Below are 17,642 nucleotides of genomic sequence, written 5' to 3' on the forward strand. Positions count from 1 at the left end.
ACCAACCTAATGCTTCCTGAAAAAGCCACTGTTTCATCCCAAGAGTAGTGAGGCTGGGATCATCTTTACACTTCATAACCCGCTCCAAACCACAAAAACAGACCTCAGTGCAGGGGACGTAGAATTTCCAGACGTCTCTGGAAGTCTGCGCAGTCACACTCTCTAAAGGCAAAATTAGTCCTAAACAGTAAGGTCACTGACGACTGTCCTGCAGCTAAGCCACGGGATGCTCAGTTTTCTCAGTCCTGTCACCTTGACCTTCAAGTTCTGAGAACTCCACTTCTGCCCAGACTACAATTGCACACTGTGGTCATGTGGAAGGAAATGGAATTTTTTCCGTAGAATTTGAATGAATATTCAGGGTTCTCACTAAACAGCATGTAATGGCATTCTATTCTTGGAGTTTTTAAATAGCTGAATATTCAAGTACGCACATGCCTTCTATTTTCCTTTATTCAAGGGTCCTCAATTCCCATCTCCTCGAATTCTTTAGTGTATTTTTAAACAATGATGCTTCAAGTGATATTTTATAAAACTGGGTGCTAAACTTTGAGGTACAATTATTTTAGTTTCTTTTTTATGGTAATTTAATAAGCATTTCATTTTTTAGTTTCCTCAATTACCTATTTTTGAAAAATAGACTAATTTTTTTTAGATGTTTTAGAGTCACAACAGAGGCAAGGGCAAGCCTGGATTATTTCCCCCACCAACCCTGCCTCCATACATACACATCCTCCTCCAGCTCAGAGACTATCCCTTATCACCATCCTCCACCACACAGTACATTAATCCCTGGCTGATGAATCTCCTTGACAGCACCATCATCTGGGGCTTACAGTTTATGGTAGGGTTCACCTTTATTTTCTGTTGTGCTGAGTATCAGACCTTTGAGTAAAGAAAATACTCAACCTCTGAGCTAATAGAGAACCTTAGCCTCAGGATCACTGGATATTCTGTGTTTCAACACATGTATACAAGCATGTATGTATCTTGTGTGACCGAATCATGCATCACAGTGTCCGAAAATCCTTTATGTTCTGGCTGTTGTGAGTTACTAAAATTTTTTATGGCAGTTAATAACTCATAGATAGGATACTATCTTTCTTTGGTGAACTTTCTTTTAAAATGGTATCATCAGCTATCCTTAAAAATGTTTTATCGCCAGGCATGGTAGACCACACCTTAAATTCTATTACTCTGGAGGCAGAAGCAGGCAGATCTCTGAGTTCCAGGCCAGCCTGATCTACGGAGTGAGTTTGAGGACAGCCAGAAATCTTGTCTAAAAGAAAAAAAAAAAGCAACAACCAAAAAAAAAAAAAAATATCTTGTCATGCCTTCAAATCATTTGTCAGGGAGACTCTGTGTCTCATCACCTACCTAAGAAGCTGTTATAACCATGACCACACGAACAGAGGCAAGGTGGCTACATCCACAATACATGGGTTTCTCCATACAGAAGGCCAGATCACCCTGTTCTAAACACCAAGTCAGGACAATTGAAAGGCTGAGTTGTCACAATATGCAATCCTCCCGTCAAGAGGAACACAGCCACTTCAGCTGCAATCAATCGCCTTCCTTCCAGAGGACTTTCTAAGATAGAACACAACATTCAATTTTTGGCCTGTCTCTTTAATTTGAGAAATTGTAAAAGCGACGACAGATGGCACACAGCATTGACTTGTGTCCTCTATTCTTTACTGAAGAAGGGAAGTGCACAGAGACCTTGAGCGGCAGGCAGAAGCTACAGTACGTGGGTCGCTAATAGAATTATCTAGAGGCTCTCTTAACAGCTAGCACCAGAACCTTCAGGCTTTCTTTCCCAGAAATTCTTTGAGACCAACCAACAGTGTTCCAGCTTGCCACTGCTGATCACACCCCTGACGCTCAGTGCCCTCCTGTCCCAATAAGGACATGATAGATGTGTCATTAGCTTTGAACCTCGGCAACCTCTGAAATTACTCCTCTTCCTACCCCCAGTCTCCCGCCCCCACCCCTCAAAATCATTATGAAATAGGAAGAACATTCAAGCTTACAGTTAATTGGAAACACTGCAAGAGAAGAGGAACGCTTAGGACAGCATGTCCACGGGAAAATAAATCACCCAGCACTGTTATTTAATGCATTGTGACATCATTTCCTGAAATTAAACAGAGATGACACCAATTCAGGCGATCTCCAGTGTAAGGTTCCATTCAAATAACTCACAGATGTTTTTCTCCTGGCAAGAAAAGAAAAAAAAAAAAAATGCCGAGGCAAGGGGCAGCCTCACTTGCCTGCCGGTGAGGACCTCAGTCTCTGCTGGTGCTTTTCAGCTGCGGTTTCTGTAATACACCTCTGTCCGTGAATATTTTGCCGGGGAGCTCCACTCGTATTCAGTGCACATTTGCCTCCCTGAACATGAGAAAGGCTGTCTCATATCCCTCTCCGTAAGCAAGGCCAACATTTCATATTTGGAATTAATTTGGCCCACGGCTGTTAGTATTAAGTAGATCGGCCTCAGAATCATGAAGTGGCGAATTTTCCGAGTAGAAATAACTAATGTCCATGAACTTTAGCTTCTATTAAGCACTCTAGGTTCTTAAAGAGATGTGCAGTGATAGAAACTGTCATGGTATCTTCATGGATACAGGTGTACAAGAAGAACAAAGAGAGGCATTTTGGTAAAGAGGAACACGGCAGGTAAGTAACCCTACTGAGGCTGAGAGGTGGCAAAGCAGTTCAAAACAAAAGCATTCAACCAGATCGAAATACCCAAATCCATGCAACGCACATGTGTGTGCACACTGACTACACTGTCTGGGCTGTAAAGCGATGTTAATGGGTGCTATGGAGATCAGATACTCACTGCTTCATCTTGAAGGTTAACAACAACAATAACAACAATGAATTGAGAGTGGCTGCATAGCTTTCCCAAGATCATGGAGCTCGAACCCAAAATCAAAGCACTTTACATTGAATGGCTCCTTTAGGAAAAGCATACTCTAGTGAAGCCCAGGAAGCCTAGACTCTTGCCTGAGAAGAGCCAGGCAAGTTTAGGTTCTACACAATTAGGAAGAGAACCTACTTTGCAAAATCAGACCCCACAGAGGCTTTCTGAATATTCCACCAAAGTTCTTCTCCCCTGCCCATGCCAGATGGACTATCAAATATTCTTGCTTTTCTTTCTTATTTATTTATTTTTCATACAGGGCTATCCTATATAGCCCAGGCTAGTCTTGAGCCTAGGATTTTTCTGACCTCTGTCTCCCAAGAGTTGAGATTACAGGTATGCGCTTCCTGGCCCAGCAGCACCATGGCACAATGGCCCCCAGCTGGCACTTTGTGCTCTCTCCCTCTGATGCTATCTGCCAGTGAGCATCCATGAAAGGTCATTAAATGCTGACACAGCTTTTAAAGGGTAGGGTGAGACATGTTCTCTCTTACTGGACACATCTGGGCTTTATATATGAAAATTCAATCTCCTTATCTCACCCAGTGCCACGAAAGGATATGGTAAGATTGGATGACCAGGTCAATCCACTGGTCAAGACCTCTTGCATCCAATTAGATTCAAATAAGAATCATAACATACACCTCCCCCACACAAACACATACACATATATATTTTGAGATAGGGTCTCTCTGTTATGTAGCTCTGTAGCTCTGGCTGTAAAGGAACTCACTCTATAGACCAGACTGGCCTTAAATTCACAGAGATCTGCCTACCTCTGATTCTTGAGTGCTGGGATTAAAGGCGTGGACAACTGTGCCTGACTGCTACTTTATATTAAGTATCTGTCATAAGAATCAGGCACAAATTTTAGAGGTTTCACACATGAATCTCATTTAATCCCTATAGTAAGTATTAGGAGAGTCCAGAATTATCCCCACTCAACAGCTATGGGAAATGAGACTTGAAGGTGATATTTAAGATAAAATATGTACTGTGTTGTGGATTTGGGGTCCTGCGCACTGAATCTAGACATTTTGTTTCCTCATTTAAGAAAGCTATCTAAACAAGCCCCAAAATGAAGAGAACTAGTTAATAGTTAACTAGTTAATAACCAAATAATTGAAGTTTATCTCTCCATTTCCTTCCCTCCATCTTTTTCTGTCTCTTACATGTGTGTACTTGTATGCCTGTGGGGTGGGGGGTGGGAGATGAGAGAGTGGGGGGTGCAGTACAACAGGAAATTTCAGATGACTTTGTTTTGTATCAATAGGTCTCCATCACTCAACTGAAGGCAAACCACATTTCTCTAATGTAACCTGTAAGCAGATTCACCCATAACCAGGTTTCATTGTCTTGGTAGATCAATGTACATTAAAGCATATTTTTATCATCAAATCTAGACTTTTACCTAGTCCCATAAAAGGACTTCCAGTAGATAAGGAGTCACCAAGTCACAGACCACAGCCCCTTCTCTACACCCACAGACACAGAGAGGAGACGCAGCATTTGCCACAGATGACAGAGCATCAAAACTTGCCACATCGAGACTGCACGACATACTGTCACTTGTTTCTGAGGTAGTACAGGTCTCTCTGAAGGAAGTGTCACACCTCTTCAGTGGGTGGGGGCTTCACTGCATTTTCCAATTCGAAGACCCTCAGTCAGAAACTGGTATGAGCAAGCCAAGACCTTGGGTGAGGTACCTTCTCTTCCTTTCCTACAGTGGGCACAACTCTGGGAGATCTCCCCAGGTGACAAATGAAGGTGATGACAGGCTGGCTTGAGCACTAAGGGCCTGGTGTATGGTTCTAAACTGTCAGCCTAGAGATTATTTTTTGCCATTTCTTTTTCAAGTAATTTTGCAGTAGAATAAAAAGTTGTAATGGCAGGCTTGCTTTTATAATTTTATAATCTCTAAATGTTAATAAAGAGGATACACTTTGCTGAGACAGTTCTCTTGCTGTTGGCTTGTTTATTTGTTTTGGTTCTTGTTTACTTTCTGGCAAATGTAAGGGTATTTCCAACAGGTTTTTTTTTCTTCTACCCCCTATATATTTCTTAGGGTGAATAAGCCTGACAGGGTCATGCATGATTGGAAGAGGACAATGGGTGTTCAACAGTGTTGCTAGCTGAATTTCTAAAAAGAAATGGATTTATTTCTGTATAATAATTAAACATTATAGAGGATATTGTTTTAAAGGACACAATGAAAACAGGTAGCTAGAAATTAGAGAGTAATTCTTTAACATCATATTAACAAATTCAAAGAGCTTGGCTCTGAGCATGGAAACAGATTCATCTAACAGCTCAATTTTGAAAATTCCACGTTGGTTCTCGTTTAAATATTTTCTCCAAAGTAATCAATTATCAACAAATTGATTATCATTTCCCCTAACTGTGGTTTACAGGATTCTAAGAGACTGTTTCAACTGTTACAATTGTACTGGAATTTGTTCTTCCTAGAAAATGGAAGGTTAATGATTTTTGTCATATTGAGACTAAGACTTCACAATTGCTACAGTTGGCCTTTGTTGAGTTGGGTTTTCCCCTCCTCTCAGCCTTTTGAGGTATTCAGAATAGGTGACAATAGCTTGCAGTTGAGAACATATGTAGAGAGACCCCTGTGGCTTATTGGGGAAAGTTGCTTCATGCTGGTTGGGTGTTTGGAAAAAAAATACACCCAGAGTTCTTTTATGTTCTGATAGTTAATGAATGCATGAATGTCAAAATGGGCCAATGGCCCATTCAGGGGGCAAAGCCTTTGCAGCCCCCTTCTATAAGAACACATCCTGAGATGCAAAATACATTTGCTTAACAAATTAAAATAATGAGATAATTCAATTAGCTTCTTTTTTAAGAAAGAAAGAAAAAAGGGTACATCAGGGATTATTGTACTACAAGAACAGGTCACACCACACAAAAGGGGACAGGCCAGTTTGAAATAATGTTAAAGAAACTGATAATGGAAGAATGTGCATTGAATTCCACACATATAAAGAAATTTACATGAAATAATAATTTAGGCCACATCTATTTTCAGTGAGTTCCCACCGACATCTCACTTTGAATGTTAAAATTCATTAAATGACAGAGAAATATACCAGGGCATCCCTATTTCCAAGGACTCCCTCATGCCTGTTAGTGCATGTAAGAAAAGAGGTCTAAATTAACATGTCGCTAGTTAGGGGGCTCTATTCTTGTTTTCTGAGCTCAGAATTACAGCTGAGTAAATCTTTCAGCTCATTAAAGATTGGAAAGTAAAAGTTTTACAAGACCATCCTCATCAAAGTTACTGGGCCTCTTCTCTGCAGTGGGGGTGAAGTGTGGATGGAGAGAGAAAACATTTTCAAAATGAAAGCCAGCAAGAATTTCTCTGAGATCCAAGGGGGGTGCAGAAAGGGTCTGGAGGGGAACAGAGAGAGAGATGGGAGACAAAGCCAGTGGGAGGAAGCCATGAAAAAGGGCAATTTGTGAAAGAAGGTCATGGAGAGGAGAAAAAGAAAGCCCTTGGTGACAAGTGAAAAGAGGAAGGAAATGGCAGGGTGACTGTAGGCTGGGGACATTGCTCTGCCTAAAGGCCTTGGGCAGAGCACAAATGGAGAGGTACAGACAACGGACCTATGGATGCTGTGACATTATCCTCTCATTTGAAAAATGGAGCATAGAAAAATCCAGGGAACTTAATGGGCTACACTGGCCAACAGACAGTCTAGAAGAGAAGGGAGGAATGAAGTGCTCCTCATTCCCAGACTCAGGTTATGTGAGTCTTTTGTTCTAAGTATTCAGTGAAATTGTTAGTGGTTTAGAGAATTCTGCACAAAGTCCTGTGTGTATTTAACTAGGTAAACATTCTCATGAGGCAAGGACGGTGAGTGTGTAACACAGTTGATGGGCAAGTGCCAAGGAATCATAGGCAGCTGGCTGCAGTGGACAGTGGGAGATGAATCCATGATAGGTCAAAGCAAGAGATCCAAGGAGAGCTCCTGATGATTCGCCATGAGGTTCCTTCAGAGATTGAGCAGGGACCCTTTCCTACTCATAAAGGCCGGGGAAGCTGGTGGCTTTCCAGACAGGTAAGGAAGGCAGCCCTTGGCTTCTCCATAACCCCATCACCACCAGCACCACCTTGACTTTGAGTATACCAATGGCAGACATTGTGAGGTCTCTCCGTAACTGTTAAAGATAAGACCTGTGCAAAGTCACCTTCACAAGTGGAAAGAACGTGGAGCGGGTGACTCAGACAGCTGGGTGTCACTGTCTAGATCTACTTCTCTATCTGAGTTCAAAGTAGCCACATTCTCCAAGGTGTGAGCATTCTGGGACATTGGTTTTCACGGCAGAGGCTAAACATGCATGCACAAAGATGCTTGGTTGCAAAGCAACCATGGACATGTCTACTTTCAACCAAGAAAGATATCACTGTAAGGGAATCCAGAGGGAGCAAACCAGTAAGCTGAGCTGGTCAGGATGAAGCAGCTTGCCTGTTGAGGAGGCCCCCACCTTTCCTAGCATCTCCAGCTACTTAAAGCACCAAACCTCCGGGTGAAAACAAGGAGGCCCTCCCCTCACACCCCCTCGACTTCCAAATTAAAAACATTTTACAGGTTAGCTAGTCTCCAGCTGAGGTGATGTAGCAAAGAACAGCTGTGAAGTAATTTTGATAATGATGAGAATAATAAGCACATGGCAAGGTTGAGGGCTTTGCTGTTGCAGATTCAGTGCTCCTGAACAGATAAAAGTGATTAAATACTCCTGATTATCCCTGACCAATATGTAATGGATTTACAGCCCTTTCAATTAGTCAGTATTTGCTTAGGACTCATTATTTTGTCTTTGGTTAAGTAATCAGCCCAGAGACTCATGTTCCGTCTAATTCCTCTGAGCCAAGTCAGTGTAGGGCCCTGACCTTTAAAATGGCCATAGCTGTGAGGCAAGAGTAACCACTGCCGAGACAGCCTCGTTGGTACCCCCAGCTGATCCGGGCACCACAGGCCGGATCGATTCACCTCTGTTTGGTACTAATGTCTTTACATCAATGTCCGATTGAGAAACGTGAATCCATCACCTCTCCCTCCCACCACCACTCTCCCCTCCTGCCCTCTGTCCCTCCGTGAGAAGAGCAGACCAACAACCGCCATCATGAATAAGAGTAGAACCCTGTCCTGGACTCACAACAAGGTGACTAAGGTCATTCAGCATGACGACACACAAGCTGAATAACCAAAGAAGACCTTCAGCTTTCATTGGGCTACATACTCCATAGTGTAGATAGAATGGCCAAGAACAATACTAGGACCAGACACATCCTCAGACAATTTCCAAGAATGTCCAAACACATAGTAAAATATAAGCATGCATAGTTCCTCTGTAAAAAAAAAAAAAAAAAAAAAAAAAAAACATATGCTGCCACTTTTTGTCATGAGAGTCTTAAGAGTCAACAGTATAACTAACACATAAAACTGCAAACATGGGGATATAAATTGTTACTTTAAGGCCATTGCACATATTAATCTTTTCCCAGAAGTGAAAAGGGTTAGCTTTTAAGATAATGGACTTGAACAGCTAAAACAGAACCTTTAATTTCAACCTGACAAACAAAGGCACTAGAGTACCTATAACCCTTCGGCATCTGTCATACACACACACACACACACACACACACACACACACACACACACACACACACACACGCATGAGCACCATCTTATCAGACCACCTCCGTGAGATGAGCTTGGACATGCATGTGGCAAGATGCTGGTTGTGCTCATGGGGGAGACAGCATTGGTTAGCAGGAGAAGCAGCAGTGCTAACAGGTTTCTTTTCTCTTCACAGCTTTCTCCTGTGGTTGAAGCTGCATTGTCTGAAGTTGCTCACATCTTGTAGTACAGAAAACATTTACACATACTATTGAGAGTCTTGGGCCATTTTGAATAAGGGCTACTGCTGACCTATGAAGACAAAACACTGATCCTTTCTAGAGGATGTTGCTTGGTCACCAGATTCCAAGGAACAGAAAGCAGGCAACTTTGTTTTAAAAAAAGAAGCAGAAGGATAGAACTCGAACCCAAACGAAAACGAACCCTGTGTGAGAGACCATGTGACTTGCTGAAACTTAGCAAAATGAGAAATAAACTTTTTGTTATTTTTAAATATCTTTTATCTTAACTTACTGTGAGATGCTGGAAGAGCCATGCTCTCATGATGTTTGTCGCGACTTTGGGGAATATGCCTCTTTTCTTCTGGCGTTTTTTGTCCTTGTCTGGATCGTCATCGTCACCTGTGCCAGGTGAAGCGACACTGTTGTCTAACCCATCACCTAAACGGAAGAAATGAAGACCCATTAGAGCAAGCGTAGCGAGGGTGCCAACGACAATGCCAGGCTAATGACGAGCTCAGCTAAGCTCACTGAAAGAAATCCATTAAGGGGGTATATTCCCTTTCATTAAAGTATAATTGGAGACACAAATATGTAAAAGACAAAATTAAGCCAGGCCTCTTCAAATGTTAATTTTGTGTGTCTCACTCTCGCCCATATCATTAATTCAATTATAATGGTGTACTTGACACAGCGCAGTAGCTCTTTGTCAATTATGGAACCCAGTGTAGGCAAACCGCTATGAGAAAGCCCATTTGGTAGAAATACATCCCTGTGCCCATAGTGAGCACAGACTGCTGGGTAATCAAGTTAAATGTTCTGTGGTCTATGGAGTCTAGGCTGCCTGCATAGGTGACACTGTTGATGGCACATAACACACTGCCTGTTCAGCTCCTCCCAGAACTGTCACCGCTTCAACTCACACGTTCGCACACTCCTCCCATGACCCAGAGCTCCACATTTGCATGACATGAAAACTTTTTAGCTCTCTGCACCGCTGATCATTATCGTGAGGGGGCAGACAAAAAGACACACATCAAGGTAGGGTGCTCACTTAATCAGAACTTCCTATCAACATCTTTCTCTTCTGTGCTTTTCTCTGGCATTAATTGTGCATTAGCAAAAATCATTTACTTTTAACAGTCAGAGTTATTTTTTCTTGCCCTCCGGCAAAAATGCCTTGAAAGCCTGCCTGGAGGGCATCTAAATTATGTATCTGAAAAACTCTTCTGGCAAGGCATTGCAGGACCCCTACTTTCTTAAAATTCATACGAGCACGTCTTCCTGTTTTTGGGAAGGCATCAATCAAGAGTAGCAATATATGCCATATCCCTACATTAATATTTGAACTAATAACTTTAAAAAAAGGAAAGAAACAAGATCCGACTTGTGGCATAATCAAATGCAAAATAAATGAAGAATATGGGGACAGCACTGGGGCTTTATAGATGGCTGTGTTTTCCTTGCACATCATTAGCCTGGAGCCACACGAAAGAGGAAAACAGAGAAGTGGAGAGTTTATGCTCCCTGCCGGTGTTTAAGAAGCTGGGGTCCTGGAAGGACATCTGGGAATTGCACTGAGATGGGTTTTTTTGTAATTTAAGAATAGACATTCATTAGCAGTAAATGCCATAAATCCCACACTAAGTAAAAACCTTGTCCGAGAGAGCCTAAAACAATAAACTCTGTGCTCAATGTAGCCTGAGCTGGCCACTCTGTCGCTGCCCGAGGAATGCAGCAGATCCACCAGCAAATCCCCAGCCCCATTCCCTCCTCCCAAATGGTGTTTCACCCAGACTTCCTGCCTACTGGGGCACTGGCCTTAGAACTTCTGGGTCTGCCCCGTGGCCTTTCTGGTACCTGTTCCTTTAGCTCTCTCGGCGAAAAAAACCTCAACCTTCTTTGACCAGAGAAGCAGAAAAACCACAGCAAAAAGCTGGCAGATTAATTTTATTGACATTTCCATTTTCACTGCAATGCGATCCCCTCCATCACATGGAAGGGATGACCCTCACTATTTACAGACTGACAGGCCACTTCGTTACAGCCACCCTGCCCCAAGGCAAAGCAGCTCCCTTCCATCTGCCCAAACACTAGAGCGTGACCCCAAAGTTGCTGTTCTCTTTTTCTTTGCCTTCTGTTATGATAAAAAAAAAAAAAAGACAGAAAGACACATACACATGCGAGCCCGCGCGCGCGCGCGCGCGCGCGCACGCACACACACACACACACACACACACACACACACACACACACTCAGAAACAGAGAGACAGAGAGATGGGAGTGGGGACACACAGAGAGAGACAGAGAGAACCCAATAGCCAAAAAAGGAATATGTGGACAGGGAAAGAAAAATCCTTTGGCTTTTGCATACTCGATATATAGAACCTAGTCTTTTATCTGATGACCTTCCCTGCACACACATGTACCTATATCTAGGGGTTACATGTATACTCACATGCATGCACACCGCACAACACACACACACACACACACACACACACACACACACACACACACACGCCCAAGCCTGCATGGGGACATGTGCACACACTTTCTACCGTGCCAAGGAACTGCTGCAAGGCAAATTCTCACCCACACTAATGGCTTCTGACTGCTCCTTGGCAACCCCAGCGTTTTCACCTGGGTGGACGTGCACTCCAAAATACAGACACTGGAGCGATCTCATCAGCTGCTCATGTGACACAGATGGAGAGTGGCTATTAGGAGCCAGGCAGTGGGCCTTGGGGATCTGAGGTGCTGTTCTGTAGCCTGAGGCAATTTTGAGAAGCAGTACCCAGAGAAGAGGGGGGAAAATTCACATTGCAAGTCCAAGTTTGAGTCAGTCTGTCTGTCTCCACACTGTAGATAGAGATATCTTTGTCTCTTACTGTGGAGTCTCTGTGACTCTCTGAATGCACGTTTCAGATTATGTATGGAATAACTCTTCCTTCACTGTCTTCCAAATAGAAAAACACACTCTGTAAACAATGCCTGTGTGTATATATTTCTTCCTAAGCACATATGGTTTCTGTGTATATGTTTAAGCTGAAATTGTCAGGATTTTGTTAAAATCTCATTTAGCTTTCTTTGATAGATTTTTGAATACACTTATTGCAAAAGGTTAATGGCTTAATTGAAGGAAGTTCAACGAAAAAAGGCATTTGTGTTTTGAACCCAATCAATGACCTTAAAAAATGAGAGGCAGTGACTCCATGGTGCATTTTCTCTTATTTCAAATGAAAGGGGGACGATAACACCCTCAGACTATATGATTCACTATGTTTAGTCCAGAAAAAAATGTAGCTAGCGTGAGCATCCTTTGATGACTGACTTAAATTGGATAAAGAGAAGCATTACATGAATTTTAATGGAAAGCAGTCCATTTTGTAAAAATGTTATGAAATATTTGAATTTAGATCGGTGTCATAAATAATTATAAACAAAAACATGTCTGATTTTATATTAGTAACTAGATACTCAATAGAATACTTTTTATTAAGTTTGACAATTTCATACATGTAAATGGATAAAAGAGTTTTAATACTAGTGTTATATCTATACAAAAAGAGGGATTTTTCTTTCCCCAATACAACAATAACTACCATCCTTTTTTTTTCAATAACTATGAACCCAGTTCTAAGAGCAACATAAAGGAGATGTTTGAAAGGCAACTATGTGTTCTAACCCTAAACTAAACTTCTGCAGGCGCTGTTGGAAATTCGCCACTGGTAACATTGCATATTGCTTTCTTGTTTCCAGGCTGTGTGGAACAGGGTTGCTGGTCGTTGGCATGTGCATTAATTGAGTCAATGTGCTGAAGGCGGTGTATACACTAGCACCATGTGTGTACTAAAGGAGGCAGAAACAATGGTAGTACAGACATCAACCCCTGAAGTTATGACCCAATACTGTAGAAGCCTTGAGAAAGAGAATTGTTTCTTCCTTATTTTTGTCCTACCTGTATGCATAACCTCAATAGCATGAGCATTTGTTGGAAGGGTGGATGACTGAAGGACATCTTCAAAGGCTTTTTCCTCTCTGACAGTAGTCACACTGGGGAAGTTCACTCACAGAGTATCTAAGGACTATTCTTGGTAGTTGGTTGATTGCTTGCATGCACACACTCACTTCCAAACATGCCAGGAATAGCATTCCTTGGGAGAGAGACCTTAGTGCTCCTAGGGCCTATGTGGGTGACTGCATCACTACCAGATTCCCATCTCTAAATATGAAGAAATAAAGAAATGCTGAGCTTATTTCTTTTTGAAGATTGCTAATCCTTTGACCAAGGTAGAGATCTATGTTTTGGACAAGATATTCAAATTAAGTATACTGTAGCTCTGAGACATAACATGTATAAACATAAGAGGAAATACTCAAGGCCAGTGGGCACATAGACTGCAAGCATACCAAACCATGAGGGAGACTGATGAAGGTGTAGGACTCAAGGCTTCATCCCAGACTCACTGAATCAAAATATCCTGCGCCCAGGACTGTGCATTTTAAACAAGTTTTAGGGATTTGCTTACTCAAAAAGATTGGCACTGGTTCTGTGTGTGTGTGTGTGTGTATGAGTAGATCAGAGGACTACTTGTGGGGGTCGGATCTCTCCTTATACCACATGGTCTCCAAGTATCAAACTCAGGTTGTTGGCCTAGGTGGCAAGTTCCTTTACCCACTGAGCCATCTCTAAGGCCCAATTTTTTTTCTTAATTTAACTGTATTATTTCAGTGTGTGTGTGTGTGTGTGTGTGTGTGTGTGTGTGTGTGTGTGTGCCTGCATGCTGTGAAGGGGAAGTCTGTGCACATGTGGTGGGAGTGTACCTGCGGGCCAGAGGAGGACTTTGGATGTCCTGCTCTATCACTCTCCACCTTATTTTGTTAAGACAGGTCTCCTGCTGAACTGGAGCTAGTCTGATAGTTAGCAAGCCCCAGTAACCCTTCTGTTCCTGCCCTCCACAGTGCAGAGGTGACAGGCATCCAGAGCCATGCCGTTTTTTATGTGGTTGCTGAGAATCCTAATTCAGGTCCACATGTTTGCACAGAAGCACTCGCACTCACTGAGCTTTCTTACCAGCCTTCCACTGTAGTTTTCAGACAGGATCATTCACAGGATCTGGAGCTCACCAATTAGGTGACTGGTTAGCCAACAAGCCCCAGGCATATCCCTTTTCTGCCTCCCCAGCAGTGAGAGGCAGACATGTGTTCATCTCTTTATGTGGGTGCTGGGAATGCAAACTTAGGTCTTCATATTTGTCCAGCAAGCATGTTACTGGCTGAGAAATCTTCTCAATTCAGTGACAGTGGTCCCTTATTTAGATAACTTGACATGAAATCAAATGTACCCCAAGAAGAGTACTCTACTATTCCATGATTGGGGTTGGTGGTGGTCATGGTGAATGACTATGATTATTACATCTGGGCCTTCTGCAGACGTTAGAGCAGGCCTCCAGACTACTCTAGCATCCTGGCCATTCCCATGATCATCTCATGTTCATGTCAAATAGAACTGGAATACTGGCTCTTGAAATGAACTTCAGCTGCTTAGGCATCAACAAAGAAACAGGCAGATTCTCAGATCCACTGACGACCTAGTGAGTAGGAAATGCTAGGTGTGCAGCACATGGGTCTGAGCCGTAATGAGCCCTGCAGGAGGTTCTGATGCCCACTGTGGCTGCACAGCTGAGAATATCCCCTTAGGCTGCTATCCCTGTTGTTGTCTGGAGGCCGGCTCTAAGCTCGGCCTCCTTCTGCTGTTTTAAGACTCTGAAGTATCTCTGGCTGGATTTACATTCATGCTCTAAAGGAAATCCCGCATTCTTTCCTGGGCTGAGCCAAATAGTCTCAGAGTACAGCATTGCTTTGCTGGTAGCTACAGAGACACCTGCCTATGCAAGTGATGCAGGCCACTGAGTAGCAGGATACTGAATTCCAAGATGCCCTGAATATTCTAGGAAAACAAAAGTCCCTATCCATTGATATGTATTCAGCAAATTAAGGCAGACATGAGCACATTATGAGAGGACCCTCAAATGACCCAACATAAGAAAAATGCCATCCCTAAAACCCTTGGCCATAAAAACCACTCAGGCAAAAGACACACTTCCTCTCATTTGCATACTGTGCTGCTCCCTTTAGTGCAAAGTCAGTATCTACCTAGACTTTTGCTGAAAAGTTTGGAGTGAAGATATGTTAAAAAACAGCGATGAAATGTCAAAATGCACCCAACACCACAGGGCTGGAGGATGCTTCTTGTCTCCTTTCGCCATGCCTTAAAAACAACCTTATTTTCAGAGGGCACTCAAACTATGAGGCTGACTCCTTGCCCAAGCTCTATGTGTTCAAGGAAGAAGCAGAATCTGGACGGAGCTTCTCCAAGTCCACTCAGCTACCACAGGCCTTTTCATAACTCTGTGAACTAGCTTTTACTTCTCTAAGCCTTATCTTGTCTGAGCCCTCTTATCAACCCACATTGAAGAAGGCTGTTAGAAAAGTCTGGAAAAGGGTTAACACTTTAGGGTGCAACACTTAGAACTTTGTGAACGCTGGTCCAGGTTGCCCACAAACAGAAATGGACATACTTTTCTTCACAATCCAGCCAGGACCTGAGAGGGCTTCACATATAATCAGTATTTTTTTTGTCATTAAGTTTTCAGGGCCAAGTAGAGAGCCTGACAAATTCAGGTGACAATGATCTGGTAGCCAGAGATTCTACCCACTGACAAATGGTTGAAAAGATAACATAGACAGAAGGACAGATAAAAAGAAAGCAATACCTTCCAGTTGTCTCATTTCTAGCCTTTAGATGTGTTCATGAAAACACAGTTTCTGGTACATGATATCTGCAACTATAAACAGGTATATAGATATAAGTGTGTGTGTGTGTGTGTGTGTGTGTGTGTGTGTGTGTGTGTATGAGTGTGTGTAGCTCTTATAAAGTGATGCAATTTGTATAAAAGTGTCAAAATGTTTATAGATGAACCATATTTTTTTCAAGACAGGGTTTCTTTGTGTAGCTTTGCGCCTTTCCTGGATCTCACTGTGTAGACAAGGCTGGCCTCGAACTCACAAAGACCTTCCTGCCTCTGCCTCCCGAGTGCTGGGATTAAAGGTGTGTGCCACCACCGCCCGGCTCAACATGAATTTTCTATGTTGGTACTCCTATGACACATAATGCTGCTCCCTCTGCTTCATCAACGCTTCTTACTTGTATTAGCCTCATCCCCATGAATTTATCTTTATGTGTATTCACAACGTTGTAATCATAGTCAATCTTCACAAAAGAGAAGGAGATGAAGGAGGAGGAGGGGGAAGGAAGGACGGGAGGGAGGATGGGAGGGAGGGAGGGGGAGGGAGGAGGGAGGAAAGATGGGAAACATTACTATTATCTATTCCATTTTACAATGCGGTAAACTAAGGTGAAAAGTCATTTGTCCAAAATCACAGAAAGCGCCTGCCACAGGTCCTTGGCCTTCAAAGCTCGTGCTCCATCCTCCATCCTTTCCCTTGTGCTTGGCTGGAATGGCACGAAGACTGTATGGTGGGGCTAGATTCTGAATAACCCCTCAACCCTGAAGAATTAAATCCCAGGAGACAGGCCCAGGACACTCACTTATCTTCACGCCACAGAGAGAGATTGTGGGACAACGCATTTAGACATAAACATAAGAGCTGGCAAGATGGCTCATTAGGAAAAGACACCTGGCACTAAGCCTGACAACCAATGTTTGATCCATGAAACCCACATGATGGAAGGAGAGAAGGGACTCCTCTAAGCCTGACCTCTACAAGATCTGTATGGCACAGCCATGGACCTCTCTCAGCAGAATAAATACAAGTAACTCTTTAATACAAACAAAACAAAAAAGGAAAGAAAGAAACACGGACCAAAAAAATAACTAGGTGTGTATTTTCACAAAACCAAGAGTATCTGTGGGGCTGGAGAGATGGCTCAGCAGTTGAAAGCACCAACTGCTCCTCCAGAGGACCCGGGTTCAATTCCCAGCACCCATACGGTAGCTCACAGCTGTCTGTGACTCCAGTTCCTGAAGATCAGACATACAAGCAGGCAAAACAGCAATGCATACAAAATAAAAATAATTTTTTTAAAAAAGGAGTATCTATTATCTTTACGAGTCATTATAGATCTAAGGTTTACATTAAATGATTTTTGAAACGGAAAATCAGCCATGTTTTCAAGACTGAGTCAAGGAGCCTGTGAAGATTCCAAACCTTAACTCCTTCCTGTTGGTCTGCTGTACCATTCTCTCTCTGTTTATTCCCACTTGCTAATACTCTGTGCTAGCAAACTCTCGCTGAGCCTTTGGGCCCTAGTAAAAAGTCTCTTTTGCAGTTGTTCCTAGGTCCTGTCCTCAAGTCAGGGCACTGTGTTCTTGGCGTCTTTGGCAGTCCATTCTGCTGTAATTGATATTCTCACAAAGGTGTGAGTCTGAGAGATACCCATGCTTTTCTCGTGAGCATGAAGCAAACAATCAAATGTTAGTGGAGCGAATGTACCGGTAACACAAGCCACGAGACAGAGTTTAGGATCTGAGAAGACTGTGCCCTGTTTTGGAGAAAAGTGCCCATGGAGGGGATTCAGTGAGCCTAGGGCTCCTCCTCCATCCATTCTTCCTTCCCTGAGCGGTATTGGGCCACACTAGGCTCCCTACTGCATAGTGTAGAAAGATGTTTGGTCCTCCCCAGAGAGTGTGCACCAGGACATGTATCAAAAATTGTCCGTGGAGAAGATGGTACCCCCATCTCGAACCTGCCACTTTCTTTTGGAAAGAGAGATGCTGGCAGAGAGGGCAGAAAGTGCCCACACTTTC

General features: G+C 42.9%; 1 protein-coding gene across 13 annotated transcripts in view; it reads right to left on the reverse strand.

Annotated features, from left to right (window-relative positions):
- Meis2 (Meis homeobox 2) overlaps positions 1-17,642 on the reverse strand; it is a 215,010-nt gene that overhangs the window by 139,096 nt on the left and 58,272 nt on the right. For all 13 annotated transcript variants that reach the window (XM_036183628.1, XM_036183626.1, XM_036183632.1 and 10 more), the window contains one exon: positions 9,103-9,248. In XM_036183628.1, the coding sequence (XP_036039521.1) occupies positions 9,103-9,248 (146 nt within the window). The remainder of the gene's footprint in view (positions 1-9,102; positions 9,249-17,642) is intronic.

This window comes from Onychomys torridus, chromosome 4 (assembly GCF_903995425.1).
Source record: "Onychomys torridus chromosome 4, mOncTor1.1, whole genome shotgun sequence".
Taxonomy (NCBI): Eukaryota; Metazoa; Chordata; class Mammalia; order Rodentia; family Cricetidae; genus Onychomys; species Onychomys torridus.